The sequence below is a fragment of the Phascolarctos cinereus genome, unplaced genomic scaffold (assembly GCF_003287225.1).
Source record: "Phascolarctos cinereus isolate Bilbo 61053 unplaced genomic scaffold, phaCin_HiC Scaffold_726;HRSCAF=1367, whole genome shotgun sequence".
Lineage (NCBI taxonomy): Eukaryota > Metazoa > Chordata > Mammalia > Diprotodontia > Phascolarctidae > Phascolarctos > Phascolarctos cinereus.
Genome location: NW_027556098.1, coordinates 114,019,721 through 114,036,573, shown reverse-complemented (window position 1 = coordinate 114,036,573; position 16,853 = coordinate 114,019,721). Strand labels below are relative to the sequence as shown.

General features: G+C 38.9%; 1 protein-coding gene across 1 annotated transcript in view; it reads right to left on the bottom strand.

Moving 5' to 3' along the window:
• CASR (calcium sensing receptor) overlaps positions 1-4,787 on the bottom strand; it is a 79,942-nt gene extending 75,155 nt beyond the window's left edge. The window contains 1 exon segment of the mRNA XM_020985933.2: positions 4,387-4,787. Coding sequence (XP_020841592.1) covers positions 4,387-4,616 — 230 coding nt within the window. The 5' untranslated portion in view covers positions 4,617-4,787.
• Between the last annotated feature and the right edge of the window lie 12,066 nt (positions 4,788-16,853).

Sequence of the window (16,853 nt, the reverse complement as noted above, 5' to 3'; positions counted from 1 at the left end):
TCAAAAGCATATGGAAGTGTTTTTGATAAATCAAAATAAATCAATAAAATTAAAAAAAGAAAAGAAAAGAAAATTATTGCTCTGAGGCATCATTGACCCATTGAGGACTATTATATGGGTTCAGTGCAGCATCAGAATAGCAGTGGACTTGGAGTCAGAAGAACTAGGTTTGAATTTTGCTAGAGATACTTATTATTATCACCTATAAAATGGTCATAATAATGCTTATCCTACTCATCTTACTACTGATACTAACTTATACTAATGACTAACTTATTAGTAAATAGCTTAACTTATACTAACACTGCTTCTATTACTTCTCTAGGTACCTCACTAAGACTGTAAGTTACAGAAAAGTTGCTGATGATAAAGGGAGCTTCCTCATCCAGGATTTCCCTACATCAGTGAAATCACAGGCCCAGCTTATCCCTACTACTTACCCTACAGAACTGTTGTGAGGAAAGTACTTTGTAAACCTTAAAATGCAACATAAATTTGAGTTAATTATTAACCAGTATGGTTATACTATTGTCTGGACTTTCTTCTTCATCTTATCTATAACAGCAGTATGAGAGACTGTTAGATACTTCACTGAAATCTTGGCCTATTCTACAACTGCAATATTCCCCTGGACTGCTTGATAATTACGCTATCAAAAAACAATGAGTTTGTCTGGCATGACTTGTTCTTAGTGAAGCCATAGAAACCATTAATAAATGGTTTTAAATACTCACAGATTGTCTTTTTAATAGACAGACTTTTGGAAAGAATTGGAATCGGGTTTTTTAACTTCTACTCTCTTACTCCTCTGTTTTTTGAAAATTAAGACATTTGTGCTGATACAACCTATGCCCCACAAAGAGATCAAAGAAAAAGGAAAAGGACTCATATGTATCAAAATACAGTAGCTTTTTATGGTGGCAAAGAACTGGAAACAAAGGAGGAGTCTACCAATTGGGGAAAGGCTGAACAAATTATGATATATCAAAGTAATACAAACTATGTGGGGTAAGAAATGATGAAAGGGACAGTTTCAGAGAAACCTGGGAAAACTAATATGAACTGATGCAAAATGAAGTGAGCAGAACCACAAGAACAATTTATACAATAACAACATCATAAGCACAAACAATTTTGAAAGACTTAAGAAGACTAAGTAATACAATGACTTCCCATGATTCCAGAGAACTGATGATAAAGAATACTACCTGCCTTCTGATACAGAAGAGCTAGACTAAATACGTAGAATAAGACATCTTTTTGGATAAGGCCAATACGGAAATTTGTTTTGCTTGACTAAGCATATTTATTAAAAAGGTTTTTACTTTTTAGTTCAGGAGGGTAGGTTGGGAAGAAGAGAAAATAAATACTTGTTAATTGAAAAAAATATTATGAGAAGAATTTCAGGACATGTTCCCTTTTTAATAAATAATAGACACAACAATGTTCTCAATACTTCTTAGTCAGTTGTGTGACTATGAAGATGTGGGCCTGATGCAGAAAGTTGTCTGCACAAGCTTGAGTATTTTCTTCTCATGTTTTCATCAAAGATCCCACTGCTATGTACACATGAGATTCTTGTAGTTATTTTAGAGAGATGAAAGAGTAGGCTTATGAGTAATTGCTATCTTTTCATCTCTTTGTGGGGTAAAAACACCACTGATGACACTTTTCTCTTTGAGATAGCTTGGAAACCTCTCCCTGAGTGCCTTTGAAATTATGTTATTTCCTGCAAAGATTTCTTCTGTATTTTGCCAGAGCCAGTTTTTCTTCCTGATTTCCTCTCATATCAGGTGATATACACTAAGGGGTTAGAATCCATATGTGGTAGTTTCACTGTGGACAATGATGAAGTGAGCATATATAAAAATCCCAGCAGATTCCAGAAGAAATTTTGTCCCACAAATTTCACATCTTTGTGTAGTGTCTTTTTTTTTTCAGTTTCACCTACAAATATTCTCAGGTATTTGATATGGCTTAGCTGGGTGTCAAAGTAAGAATTGTTAGACTTGTTTATTCCTTTCCTGATTTTTTGCTGTTTTCTGAGACAGGGCTTCTTATGAGGTACTCATCTGTAATGTTTTGCAAATGGGTTTCAAATTGTGGTTCCTGACACCATAGCTCGCTGTTGACAGAGGCGATTAAGTATTTGCTGGCTGAGGAGGTTTCTGGGATCTTTCAGTCTTATTATTGTATGGACTATGTTGCACTGGTTCAATTTCTCTAGGAAACAGTAAGAGGAAATTTCTTTATTTTTGTGCATGTCTCATTTTTCCCTCCAAAGTAGATAGCTTTCAATAGTCAGGAGGGAACTGCTTTATTCACATGTAGTGTTTTATGATGCTGACATTTATATAGTGCCTTATGGTTTCCAAAGTGCTTTACATATCTCATTTCAGGCTCGCAACAACCCTATGAACTAAGTACCACGGGGTAGTAATTTTCTTTTACAGATGAGGAAACTGAGACTTACAGACATAAGGAGACTTACTCATGGCTGCCCAACCGGTTAATGTCAAAAGCGAGATTTGAATCCGGTCTTTCTGATTCCAAGTCCAGCACTCTATCCACTACTCTGTGATTCATTTATCGTATTTCTATCTAATCTGTATTTACTTCGGCTTTTGCATATACAATGTCTTCCTACTGAATTTTCATCCTGTCTTCCAATTTGTTATTTACTTTGAACTTTGTTGTTATTGTTGGTCAGTCGTGTCTGACTCTTGGTGACCCCATTTGGGGTTTTCTTGGCAAAGGTACCGGAGTAGTTTGCCATTTCCTTCTCCAGCTCATTTTACAGATGAAGAAACTGAGACAAACAGGGTTAAGTGACTTGCCCAGGGTCACACAGCTAGTAAGTATCTGAGGCCAGATTTGAACTCAGGGATATGAGTCTTCCTGACTCTAGGGCTGGTGCTCTATCCATTTCACCACCTAGCTGTCCCAAAATGGCACAGTGGCAGAAAGTATTAGAGGCAAAATTTGAAACCAGATTCTCTGACTCTAAAGCCAGTGCTTTTTTGTGCTCTATAACACTTGGACAGCAAGGTCCTTGCTGGAGGCTAGGTTTTCATGTTTTTTAAGTATTAGAACCTGCCAAAACTCAAATTCTGCTCGCATGGTGTTCAAGGATCCAGGGTTACTGCCATGCTAAGGTAAAGTATCGGAGTGAGACTTTTGTGAAGACATTTTGGTCAGTCCCCATCCATTCACACATGAGGCTTCTAATCTATGGAAAACATCTGGCTCATCTCTCTCACTTTACGTGTGAAGAAATTGGATTCCAGAGATGTTAAGTGGGATTTCAGTATACATACTGGCTCTCTCTCCAGCACCCTAACCACTCATTTGCTCAACCTACTCACTTTCATGTTCAAGAATTCCCAAATCCCTTTATCCACCTATGATCGATTGACTTTTCATCTCTCCCTCTACCTTCCCCTATAAAACCCTGCTCTTTATCTGCACTGTGACCTCCAATCCTTGATCCCTTAAATTCTTTCCAGGCAATCTCCCCCATACCAGATACTCTCTCCCATTTTCTCATCCTGACCCCTGGATGAACCAGTTCAACTCTACACTGTCCTCCTTTCTTGAATCTCTAGCTCCTATAGCTATCCTATCTTCACCAATTATGCCTTGTCAAGATTCTGCCTTGGATCACTTCACTCCCACCATTTCTCTCCTTTGCTCTTATACGTGCTGCTGAATGAAGGTAGAGAAAATCATGCAACAGTTCTAACTTGGCCCATTACAAATTTATATTTCACAGCCTCAGTTGGACCCTTATGGCTGCTAGGCAACTCTTCTATGCTATGCTCTTTCAGCACATCAAGTATACAAGGAGAAAATGAAATGTCACTCCAGAAAGGTAAACAGCAGGTGACTTAGGAAAGGCAGAAACTCTTAAGTTTCTTTGTTTTTAAATATATCAAGTACAGAAAATACGGGAAAAAATAAAAGAGATACAGGATGGACTAGATGGTAGTAAGATGGCAATCAGTGGGCATAAGAGAAAGGAAATGTGGTTTCTAGCCCTGGCCTTTCTATAAGGGCTTTGGGTAATTTTGTTACCCAAAAAAGGGTGTGACTTTGGGTAACTGGGTTCACTTCTGTGAACCTCAACCTTCTCATTTGTAGAATGAACTACTGAACTAAATGATCTTTAAGGCCCTTTCCAGCTCCAATATCATATTCTAATAAATTTGAGTAAGAAAAGAAGACATGACCTCAGCATGAGCCTATTGAACGATCATTACAAACTCTGAACCACTAAAGAGAAACCACTGCCGTAGACCACTTCCTGAGTTTCTCTCCATCTGCATCCCCAACACCCTAAGAGAAAATCAGACTCTGGGCATCTGGAAGTTGGCTTCTTTCTCTTACCTGATGCATTTCACTGACTCAGGCCTTGACTTTAGATCTTGATCTTTAGCTGCTACTCCAAAGTGAATTGGAAAGAGTCCCCCAAGAATAATATCCCCCTTCTTCTGTGCTCTCTGGTCAGGGCCATAGGCAGAAGCGTTCCAGGTGAATGCCAAGAGGATCAAGCAACTTCTATAATAGGTCATCGTTTCTCTTTTCTCCAGGAGGGAGAAAAAAGGGTACAAGGACATAAGGGGTGTCCTGAGGGCCTTTCACTCTCTGCTTTGAGGGCACATGTCTACAGTGAAACTAAAAACGGAACGGTGGTCTCCATGTTGGTACTTGGCGTGCTGTCTTCTCCATTATAGACTGGGTTGGTCAGGAATCTCAGTTCTTCAGAATCAATATCATGTAGAGACCATCTGTCATCTTCTGAAAAACAAAAATAAAAAAGTAACAACTAAAGCAAAAACTTCATTTGTCATGTCTGTTTTTAGTCTTTTCTCCCCTTCTTTGTCTTTCCTTTTATCCGGCCTTAGGCAGGTCTCTTTTTTTTCCTATTGTTCATTGTTTTGTAATGAAAATGAACACCAGGATTCCATTGAGATTAGAGGGTAAAAAAAACTTTAAAAAGACCATATTCACTCATTCATGCAAACATTCTTTTTTCCCAAGCATCTACTATGTGCAATACATTATCTTAGGCACTGAGGGAAGATACAAAGATCAACAAAATATGGTCAGGGCTCTCAAGGAGGATACTAGATAATAGAATATAATTTATCAGTAAGAATTTATGAGGTGTCCACTATGTTCCATTCATTATGTTAGATCCTGGGTGTTTACAAAGGGAAAAAAATGGTTCCTGCCTTCAAGAAGTTTACATTCTATCGGGGAAAACAGTATGTACATATAAAAGGAGACAAAGGATACATACAAAATACAAAGTAATTAATATTTTGTAGGAGGCAAATACTTGTTAGTGGTGAGATTAGGGCATTTCGAATGTAAACTAATTTATAACCATCTATATAGGAAAAACTAATTGGATGAAGAATGACTACAATAGGCAAATAAATAGACAACCAAAAAGCTCATCCATCAGAATATACATATGTACCTATGTATATACATACATATCTATCCACATATATATGTATTACATATGCAATCAGCACAATGTCATATACATATATGTGGAAAGACATGTGTACATAGTCTCAATTCTGCATGTATATGTATATAATATGTATATATGTGTAATATATATGACATACACTGTAAATGGATGAATTAAGTCTAGACTTGAACAGAAGAATGGACTGGGTTGCCTTTGGGAAAGTACAATATTTTTAATGATTCCTAAGCTTCTCCCTGAAACAAAGGTCCTCAATCCTTTCAATGTCAAGGGAAAGATTGGGAAGCCTTCAACTTTCTTCCTGAAGTTGGGTGGACTTCTGTGGTGAAATAGTGGAGGACAAGGATAAGAATATTCCAAGATGGACAGGCATGGATGGGTTGAGATTTGCATTGCTAGAGGGAATTCCTATAATGAGATCACAAATTCCTTTGAGTATTTTGAGTCCTAAATTCAGATTAAGGCAAAAAAAATCACTTATATTACCCACTGGGATGCTGGTGTAAATCAAGGAAGGCTTAGCAGGCATTTGAGCTAGGTCTTGAAATATAGGTAGGATTTCAATAGGCAACAATGATTAGGGAGGGCATTCCAGACATAGGAAGTGGTGTGAACAAAGGGTCAGAAGCAAGAAAGCCTGGAATGTGTTTGGGGGACAGAGAGTAGCCAGCTTGGATAGAGCATAAGAAAATTGGAGAGGGAAAAATATGAAAGCCAGAAAGGTAAGTTACAGCCAGACTGTATAAGGCAGGGGTGGGGAACCTGCAGCCTCCAGGCCCTAGGTCTTCCAGGTTCTTGGGTGAGGGACTTTTGACTGAGTCCAGGTTTTACAGAACACATCCTTTTATTAAGGGGGTTTGTTCTGTGAAGTTTGGATTCAGTCAAAAGGCTGCACTTGAGGACCTAGAGGGCCACATGTGGCCTCGAGGCCACAGGTTCCCCACCATTGGTATAAGGCCTTTAATGCTATGCTAAGGAATTCAGTCATCACCTGTAGGTGATTGAAGGCTTTGATTAGTAGAGTGACATGATCAGAGTTATGTACGTCTGCCACATAACTGGCATCAGCATGTGGGGTGTATTAGAGAGAAAAGACACCTGAAGTAAGGAATTTTTTGCCAAGAATTCAGGTAATTTTCCCTGCCGTCTTCTCTCTTTCAGTCAATTTGGATTGCCAAGCAAAATATGCCAGAAAGGGGGCTCTTTACTATTTGTTAGTTATAAAGTAAGTTGAAAGAAATGTGTTGCCATGGAATGAGAATCAGACGAGGCATGGGGAGCCAGGTTATACTTTGGGTTCTGATATTAACTTATTGTGGAACTTTGAGCAAGTAACTTTACCTCTATCGGTCTCAGTTTCCACATCTGTAAAATAAAGGTGCATAAGAGATGATTACTAAGATCTCTCTGAGCTCTCAAATTCAATGACAGTTTCTCTGAGCCTTAATTTCCTCATTTGTAAAATGAAGGGGCTAGAATAGAGGCTTCCTTGCAGCTTTAACATTATATGAGTCTAAATTATCTCCAGTAAAAAGAAGTCTCCACCTAAAAGAAAAATGGATACATGGTGTTTTGTTATAGAAATTTCTCAACAAACCTACAAAAAACCCAACCTACCAAAGTACATTCCCCTCAAATGGTTAATGAGTTAATATACATATTGATTATATGTATATGTAATATATGTAATGGTTAATATATGTATGATGATACATATATCATTGATCAACAGGAAAGAGAGATGTCCCCTTTACCTTTGATAGTATGGAATACTGACCACTGTTATTTAACTATAGTTTTGTTGCCTCTCAATGTTAACTTTATTGATTGTTGTATTATTCAGAGTCTATATAGATTATTTTTTCTTCTGTCTTTTTCACCCTCAATAACGTCACACAAATCTTTCCGTATTTTTCTAAATTCTTCACATTTTGTATTCCCCGCGGCACAGTAACAATCAATTATATTCACATACCATAAATCGTTCAACAACTTCCCAGTTGCTGAAACATCAGAAATATCAGAAGCATATTTTGTTTGCATTTTTTTGTGATGACTTTTTTATTTAAGTTTTGTAAACTTCTCCTAGGGGTATGGTCCTAATAGCCAGAAAGGAAGGAAGGAAGGAAGGAAGGAAGGAAGGAAGGAAGGAAGAAAGAAAGAAAGAAAGAAAGAAAGAAAGAAAGAAAGAAAGAAAGAAAGAAAGAAAGAAAGAAAGAAAATTCATTCTTTCCTCCTACTTCCAAAAAAGTTTGGGCAATATTTCCGTTCTGGGCTTCCAAAACTTTGGAACATGATGTTATGTAACCCTACTAAAACATACTTTACAGATTTATATCTACCATAGGTCAAATAATGTTATCCCAAACATAACCCCAAAGAAAATAATATAATAACTAGTAATAATATTTATTTTGTATTTGTATTTATTTATTAGTATTGTATAAATATGTTTATTATTACATTTAGAATTGCATTTATTTTGCACATTTATATTGCACTCTAAGGTTTGAAAAGTGCTTTACAAATATCATCTAGTTTGGCCCTCGCAACACCCTGAGAGGTAGGTGTTCACTATTAGTTAATCATTAAAGGGGAAGCTGATACATACAAAAGTGAAGTGACTTGCTTAAGGTCATGAAGCTAGTAAGTGTCTGGGGTTGGCTTTGAACGTTGGTCTTTCTGACTCTAGGTCCAGTGCACTATCCATTGTGTCACTTAAGCTGCCTTTGTCCTTAAGAATATCTGCTATAACGCCTTTAGCCTATACCTTACATGCCAGTCCCCAAACACCAGCAATAGAGCAGTTTCATAGCATAGAAAGGAAGATGTTGGCTCTATTTAAAGAGAAATTTTCCATAGATGCTTCAAGATGTGGATGCACTTCTCTTCCTCTCTCTTCCCCATTGCTGGTGGTTAGAGCTGGTTATGCTGTAGTCATATTGTAGTAGCTAATGACCAAGATGCCCAAATATCCCTGTACCCCCTACCAGCCACGGTGGGTTAAAATGCTTGAACAGAATGGGGACACTGATCACATCTTTCCATCCTCTTACTATCCTTTTTTTCCCCTAGATTTTATTTTCACTGTTTGTTCTAACACCACTCAAATTCTGAGGTTCCTTCCCTTTTCCTTTCCCCCAACCGCTTCTCTCCCTCTCTTCCCCCTACATCTTTCCCTTCTCCCTTCTTATCTCTCTTTGCTCTATCTCCTTCTTCATCCCTTTCTCTTCACTCTCCTTTCTCCCTGTTTCCCTCTCATTCTCTATGTACTGCAAAGAGAAGTCAGGGTACCTGATTTCCAGTCCCAGTGAAGCCACATACTAGCTAATATGCCATTGAGAAAATGACTTCATTTATCTGGCCTTCCATTCTATTCATCAATAAGATGAATGACTTGTTTATCTTTTTGCCTGTATTGTCTTTTGCAAAATGGCTCATATGGAAATATGTTTTGCATGACTTTACATGTATGATTGATACCAAATTGCTTGCCTTCTCAAGGAGGGGGAAGTATGGGAGGGAGAGAGAGAACTTTGAATTCAAAATTTAAAAAAAATGATTGGTCCAGGGGCAGTCAGGTGGTACAGTAGATAGAGCCCTGGCCCTGAAGTCAGGAGGATTTGAGTTCAAATCTGGCCTCAGGCATTTAATAGCTGTGTGACCCTGGGCAAGTCACTTAACTCTGATTGCCTCAAAAAAATTGTTATTTTTCTACATGTAATTGTGGAATATTTAATGAAATAAATTAAAAGAAATCTTTAAAAAGAAAAAAACATGAACGGGCTGTATTAGATCAGCTCTAAGATCTCTTTCTACAATTCCATGGTGCTTTCATGTACTACTATTTTAAAAGCAGCTAAACATTAGTGAACAAACAGGAACCTTTGAGTCTACTTTCTTTAATGAGATGTAGTCCGCTTTTGGTCATGCCCACAGGGGACAGAGAGACCAGAGCGGAATGACCTGCTGAATGGGTGATGGCTCAGATTCCCAAGTCCTAACTCAGTGTTTCCTTTAAGACTGGAGGTGCTTGTAAAAAGACTTTGGGGGTGGAAGGGAAGGGGAGAAAAGGTGAACTACAAAGATTTTTGGTATTCCTTCAGAGAAATCTAACTTAACATCAGACAAAACAAAACACTTCTCCTTACCATCTTCCTCCAAACACGCAACTTCTAAGTTTTCAACATTCTACATCTCTAGACAAGGATAATGAGTTTCATAGTTCTTTAATTCATTCACTTGTGAAACATTTATTAAAAGCAATGTGTAATGAATGCACCATCCCAGGTTGTGGTAGAGATACAAATATAAGACAGTCTCTGATTTGAAAGAGCTTACATTCTAAGAAGGGAGAGCAGATGAGTACACAAATAAATAGAATATAAATTATGTGGTAAGTGCATAAGAAGAGCAGAAAGTTCTATGAGATCAGGGAACATTTCAGATGTGGAAACTGAATCACCGAAGTTTCAGTGATTTGCCCCATGCTATTCATCAACCCCATGGTTCCAGAACAGAAACTAGGATCTCTCCATTTCTGAGAAATACCAAACAGGAATTTATTTAGAGCAAAGATTCTGATGGAATTCGTTCTGTTTCATTAATTACACTAAAAAGAGCTCAGAAAAGGAACAAGTTATCTATAATGAATAGTAGCTGTAACAGCAGCTCTGTAGAATGCAGACTTTTTTGCTTTTGTTCTGTATATGTATGTGTATATGTGTGTATACATATACACACACACAAACACATGCATATGTTTCTGTATGTGTGTTTAAGAAGTCACTCATAAAATCTGATATGAATGAAAAATGTCATCCACTATCCTACCCCACCCCCCCGATTCCATCCCCAGGCCTGTCCAACTGGTTCTGGATAAAACTTCCACTAACTTTAACTTGGCTGGTGACATATTCATGTGATATGTTTCCATTCATGTCTGGTCTATACACGCATGCACACATATACACATGTGTACAGACATACATGTGTACATAAATGTCTATGCACATGTCATTGGCCAAGTGACATATATGTGTGTACATGTTTGTTGTTCTTCAGTTGTTTCAGTCATGTATGACTTTTTGTGACTCCATTTGAAGTTTTCTTGGCAAAGATACTGGAGTGGTTTGCCATTTCCTTCTCCAGCTCATTTTACAGAAGAGGAACTAAGGCAAACTGAGTTAAGTGACTTGCCCAAGGTCACACAACTACTAAGTGTCTGAGGCCAGATTTGAGTTCAGGTCTTCCTGTCTCCAAGCCTGGTACTGTATCCACTATGCCACCTAGCTGTCCAAATACACACATACACACACACACACACACACACGATATATATAACCAAGTGATTATACCATTAGTTGGGTAATATGTGTGTGTGTGTGTGTGTGTGTGTACACACACACACACACACACACACACACATATATAAACTTGGGTCATAATATATTACTATATGTATGCACACATATATATGTCATTAACCTACATAGATAGATATAGATACATATGCCAGGTAGGAGCCTCGTTAACTATCTACAATCCAATCCTGTCTCCAGTCTAGATCAAAGGCTTTTATTGAAAGGAAGGAATATTTTCTTTGGTATGAAGGTGATCTTTCAGCATGAGGGAAACACAAAAACAGGGGCAAGTCACACTCCACTGACTCCCTCCACTCCCACTTCCCTGCCAACTACTCAGCCATGTGTGCTCCATCTCCCTGACAACAGGTGTGACTTTTGGAGGCTCCATGCCTCATTTAGTTCTGGTAATGGCTTAATTGAGTTGGAAAAATGCAGGGACAGGAGCCGTGATAAAAACTAGCCTAGCTGTGTTCCTGTTATTCATTGAAAAAGCCATCAAGAAAGAGAGAGGAAGGGATGAACAAGAGAGTAAAGTCTGGCGCTCAATATAAAATGGGGGTAAAAAGAAATGGAAAGAGAAAAAAAGAGAAAGGATACATAGAGAGCAAGTGATAAATCTCAATTCTATAGCCCTTTAAAGTTTACAAAGGCATAGCCATATGGCATATACGTGAGTCATTGCACATGGTAAGTGTTCATTCATTCATTCATTCATTCATCCATTCATATAAAGTGCTTTCCCCACAAAACCTTGTGAGATAGATCATTGACACCCCATTTGATTGATCAGGAACCTGAACTCAGGGAAGTTCAATGACTTGCTCCCATTCACATGGCTAGCAAAGGTTGGACCCCAGACTCTAAACCAGGTCTCTTAACTCCAGATTCAGTGTTCTCTGTACCCCCATGAGGCCACCTTTTCAGGACAATTTGTTCAGTCTTTTCAGTTATGTCTGACTCTTCATGATCCATTTGGGGTTTTCTTGGCAAAGATACTGGAGTAATTTGCCATTTCTTTCTCTAGCTCATTTTACAGATGAGGAAACAGAGGCAAACAGGGTTAAGTGACTTGCCCAGGATCACGCAGCTAGCAAGTGTCTGAGACCATATTTGAACTGTCAAAGATGAGTCTGCCTGACTTCAGGCCTGGCACTCTAACCACTGTGCCACCTAGATGCCCTTTCTAGGAGAAAGAAGGCAAAAAAGGAACTAAGCAGGGAGAGAGAAAACCAGAAAGTCCAACAAAAGGCAAAAAAGATAATGCACATTCTCATCTTCACCTCAACAATGGGTGAAAATGTCTTCTCACTCTGGATTCTGACACTGCAAACAGTCCCTATGTTTCAAAACCTGACTGAGTAGAGAATTGAGAACAGAGCTGGTAGCACAAAGTTTTGCTGTCTGGGTTGTTTACCAAAACTGCTGTGGTATGGGTACCCATAGGGTTAACATAAGTTTGGTCAGGTGCAAAGGAAAATGATTCAAAGCTCCTTCTAGGTCTTAATTTGGTTGGGGAGGGGAGCGTAGGGTGGGAGTGAGTGGTGTAACACCAAATACTGAATCCTTGGGCTGGGAAGGACCCTGGGAGATCACCTGGTCAAATGGGATGCCTTTAGGCAGGTGAATGTTTAAGCCAACGGTGGATGACCCCACCAGGGATGAAAACCTGAATTCATTAGCACCATTGAAAGAGAAAGCCAGTAAACTTTAGGAATAATAACTGAGAAAAATGTTTCATTGGTTAGAGATCCTAAAAATCAGAGAACCTGGGTTGAAAACCTGTGTTTCTTATTTACTGTCTGTCTCTTGGTTTGGTCTTCTGTGAATATGAAAACAAATGATCCCTACTTCTATGACAAAAACTTCTTATATATTTGAAGACATGAGAAATCACCCTTCGTTCTTCCTTTCTCTGGGCTCAACAGCCCCAATTCTTTTAACCTTTCTTCCCAGGCAGTGTGGAAGATTGGAAAGAATACTGAACTGGGGATAAGGAGATCTTGGTTCAAATCTCAATTCTGATATTGACTATGTATGTGACCACAGGAAATTTATTTAGCTCCCTTGGGGATCAGTTTTCTCACCTCTAGGGGACAATACCTTTTCTATCTACTCAAAGAGGTGGGAATGAGAGGAAGCATTTTATAAGCCTTAAAGTATGATATAAATGTAAGTTATTATTCCATCTTTATAGTGATCTTCATTCTTCTTTGAATTTCCTCCACATTCCTTTTTATGGGGGGGGGGAGGTGAGGTAATTGGGGTTAAGTGACTTGTCCAGAGTCACACAGCTACTAAGTGTTATTTGTCTGAGGCCAGATTTGAACTCATGTCCTCCTGACTCCAGGGCCAGTGATCTATCCACTGTGCCACTTTCCTGCCCCTCCACATTCCTTTTTAACTGTGGAGACAGAGCCTAGATATTCATCTAACTGTTGCAGCATAGTGCAGATGCCATCCTACTACAGTGAAATGGGTATTGGATTTGGAGTTAAAAGATGTGGGTTAAAATCCCAGGTTGGTACTCACTATCTATGTAAACTTGCAAGTCAATTAACTTCTTTGGACCACAATTTCCTCATTTGTAAAATAATATGATCATGTAATTTGAATATTATTTGGATTATAATAGTATATAGGAGTAATAATAGAATTTGAATTCAAATGAAGTTTGAAGGCCCTTCAATCTTTAAATCTAGGCTCTTTGCCACATAGGTCCTTTAAGCCTTTTTTACCATACGTGTGCCTACCTGACAGATTCTGAAAAGCTACCAGCTGCATGCTTGAGGGAAGGGGAAAAATCTTACACCTGCCCATGGCTGTGAATTATTGTCCACTCCACTTCAACTCCTAGCCATAAAGGAGCTAGCCAAATGCCCTTCTGATGCTGACAGTTGGTGCGGGGATGAGTACATGAGGAAGGTGGCCTCTAGGTTTTCTGTGTGCAGTCTAGAACAGAATTTGTGTGTGCAAAGGATGGACAGGTAATATTTGGTTTACCTGATCAAGGTGATGCTGAGAAATACTGTAAATCAACAGTGTGAGAGAACAAAACTATTATGATTGTGTCATGAGGTAGTCAAATACAAATCCTTGGGCAACTGGGGGCACGTTTCAGGCTGGGTGTAACTGTTTGAAGAGTATGGTTTGACTCTTGTGGCAAATGATAATTGGAGGAGTATGGGAACAGCAAGAATTAGGGCAGGGTACAAGTAGAGTAAGAGCAAATGCATAAAAGTATGTGCATGAATGGGCTTTGACACCATCCTGTTGTTATTCTGGCACTTTTTGTCCTAGCATAACATTGTTTTGGTGTCTACTGAATTTTATCCTATTTATATAGAATAATTTCCCAATTTATCCAAGTCATTTTGAATTTTCTTTCTACCTTCCATAGTGTTAAAAATCCATCCTAATTCATCACAATCTGCAAACTTGATGAGAATATTCTCAATTACTTAACCAACTCAATAATGATATTGAAGTCTATGGAATACATTCAAATAGATCCCCAAGGCCAACTTTTACTCTTTGTGGGTGATTTTCAAGTTTGTAACATATGAACCACTGCTTGGGTTTGGATTGTTCTGTCACACATTCCAGAGACTATTTCTCTGATAGTTGTGGCAGCAGTTTCGGTAACTGCCACTAGATAAAGATAATCGTGATAATAAGGACAGAGACTAGACTAGTGAGTTTATTAGTATAATGTAATGATTTGCAATTTTTATTGTTGTTCCGAGAACTCCTTCCAACCAAAACAAAATGTGTTGTGAACTTCCAGGGTAATTTAATGCTATACTTATAATATTCTGCAATTATTGCTTTAAGGTGCCATTAAGGAACTGTTAGGGTAAACGCTTTGGTTTATGTTCAAAATTGCCAAGGAATCCATGGTATAAGGAACTCCCAGGTGAGGAAATTCCCTCTCCCAATGTAGATTGATACCTTTTCTACATCTTAGTCTCTTAGAGAGCTGCCAGGGTACTGAGAGGTGTACCTCATCCAGACTCACAGCCAGTATGTGTTAGAAGAGGGACTAGAACTCAGTTTTTCCTGGTTCTGAGAGATCTCTCTATCTACTTCATCACTGTGCCTCTCCAATAATACTCCTTGAATATTTCAAAGATCTGTAAGTTCATCTATATGGTTATTCCCTTTGTCAATATAGAACAGATACCCTCTTCCTGTCCTTAGCCATCCTATGACTTATAGGGGTAGGAAACCTGGGGCCTTAGTAGATCATCTTTGTGATTTTCTATAGCTGAAAAAATTATTGCCATATTTAGATTGAATATATCATATTTTCTGATTTGATTGGACCTTCCAGTGCCTTGTGCTCTGATGGCATAATTCATCATATCAATCTGGGATTGTTAGACTGCTTTCACCCTTATTTTCCTATCAGAACCTTCCCAGAGATTGTCATCGTCTCAGGTGACTGCCTTCCTGAGTCTGAAACTGCTCCCTAGGTATTACCCCATCCATTAACTAAACTGTTGTACTTAGCTTATCTAGTTCAGTGATGGCTTTCTTTGATAAGCCAGGAGTAAGGCTCTTTTCTGTTTCCTTTCCACTTAATTCAAAGTCGACTGAATTTAGAAGTTAATTACCAAACATGGTGGTTGTTCCTATAACTATGGGGATGTATGGAGTGCCATCCTTCCACTTCATGTTTGTCCGTGCTCCTGCTGTGTTCTCAGCTTCCTTTGTCCCACAGACACTCATTTAACACAACGGCTCCCTCTCAGGGCTTAATAGGGTTGTTTCGTTTTGTTCTGCTTTCTATGGCTTAAGCTTTCTAACCTAGGAACTGTTCTAAAATGATATCTCTATCCTTTAAACATAATATATTCCAGACATAGGCTTACCTCACACACAAAGAAGTTAAAATTAAAAATTGAAACAGGTTTCCCAACAAAATCAAGTCAGTCCTATTTTCCTGCATCTCAGGATTTAGAACTAGAAGGTACCTTTAGAAGTCATCTAGTCTAGGTCTCTCATTTTATACAGGAGGAAAGCAAGGCCCAGAAGAATTTAATGAATTGAATTGCTGTTCAAAACCAGATCTGATATTCTTTTTACTTCCACATTCCAGTATTTGGCGCAGTGCCTGGAACATAGTAAGGACTTAGTAAGTGCTAGTTGACATTCTAGAACAGTGGTCTCCAAAGTGGAAGTCCTGGCTTGACCACAATGGGTATGTGGTCCACCAACTGTATGAGTGGGAAGATAGATCAGTTCCCTAACCCCCCAGACAATGATGGCTTTGTCTCCAACACAGCTACCACAACTCCTTCAACATCCCCCCAATCTGCTCTTTCTCCATTCTACATGCTGTCCTCCCATGTAGCAATCTTGGAGGTGGGCTGCTCAGGGAATTTACAACCTAATTATATCCATGTATGTCTAGCAGTGGGCAGCTAAGTGGTACAGTGGGTAGAGGGCCAGGCCTGGAGTCAGGAAGACTCATCTTCCTGAGTTCAAATCCAGCCTCAGACACTTACTAGCTGTGTGACCCTAGGCAAGTAACTTAACCCTGTTTGCCTCAGTTTCTTCATCTGTAAAATGAGCTGGAGAAGGAAATGGCAAACCACTTCAATATCTCTGCCAAGAAAGCTTTAAAATGGGATCATGAAGAGTAGGATATGATGGGAAAAAATGACTAAAGAACAACAAATCTGTAGCAATAACTCCCTACACCCCTCCCCATGAAGAACGCTCCCCTGGACCTACCACCACAGCAGCAGATTTTGTGCTTTGAGTCAATGGACCAGTGAGTAAGCTCTCCCCTCCCCCCTTTTCATTTTGGAGTAAGAAAGAGTGAGTAGCGTAGGGGGTACAGTGTTAGATAAGTTTCCTTTATGTTACCTTTCCCCCCAAAGCCACTCCTCTTCTGAACTTCCTTTTTTACTTTGAGGGCACAACCATCCTTGCATCTCTCATGTTCTCAGTCTCCTCCTTATTCTTGCCTTCTCACTTAA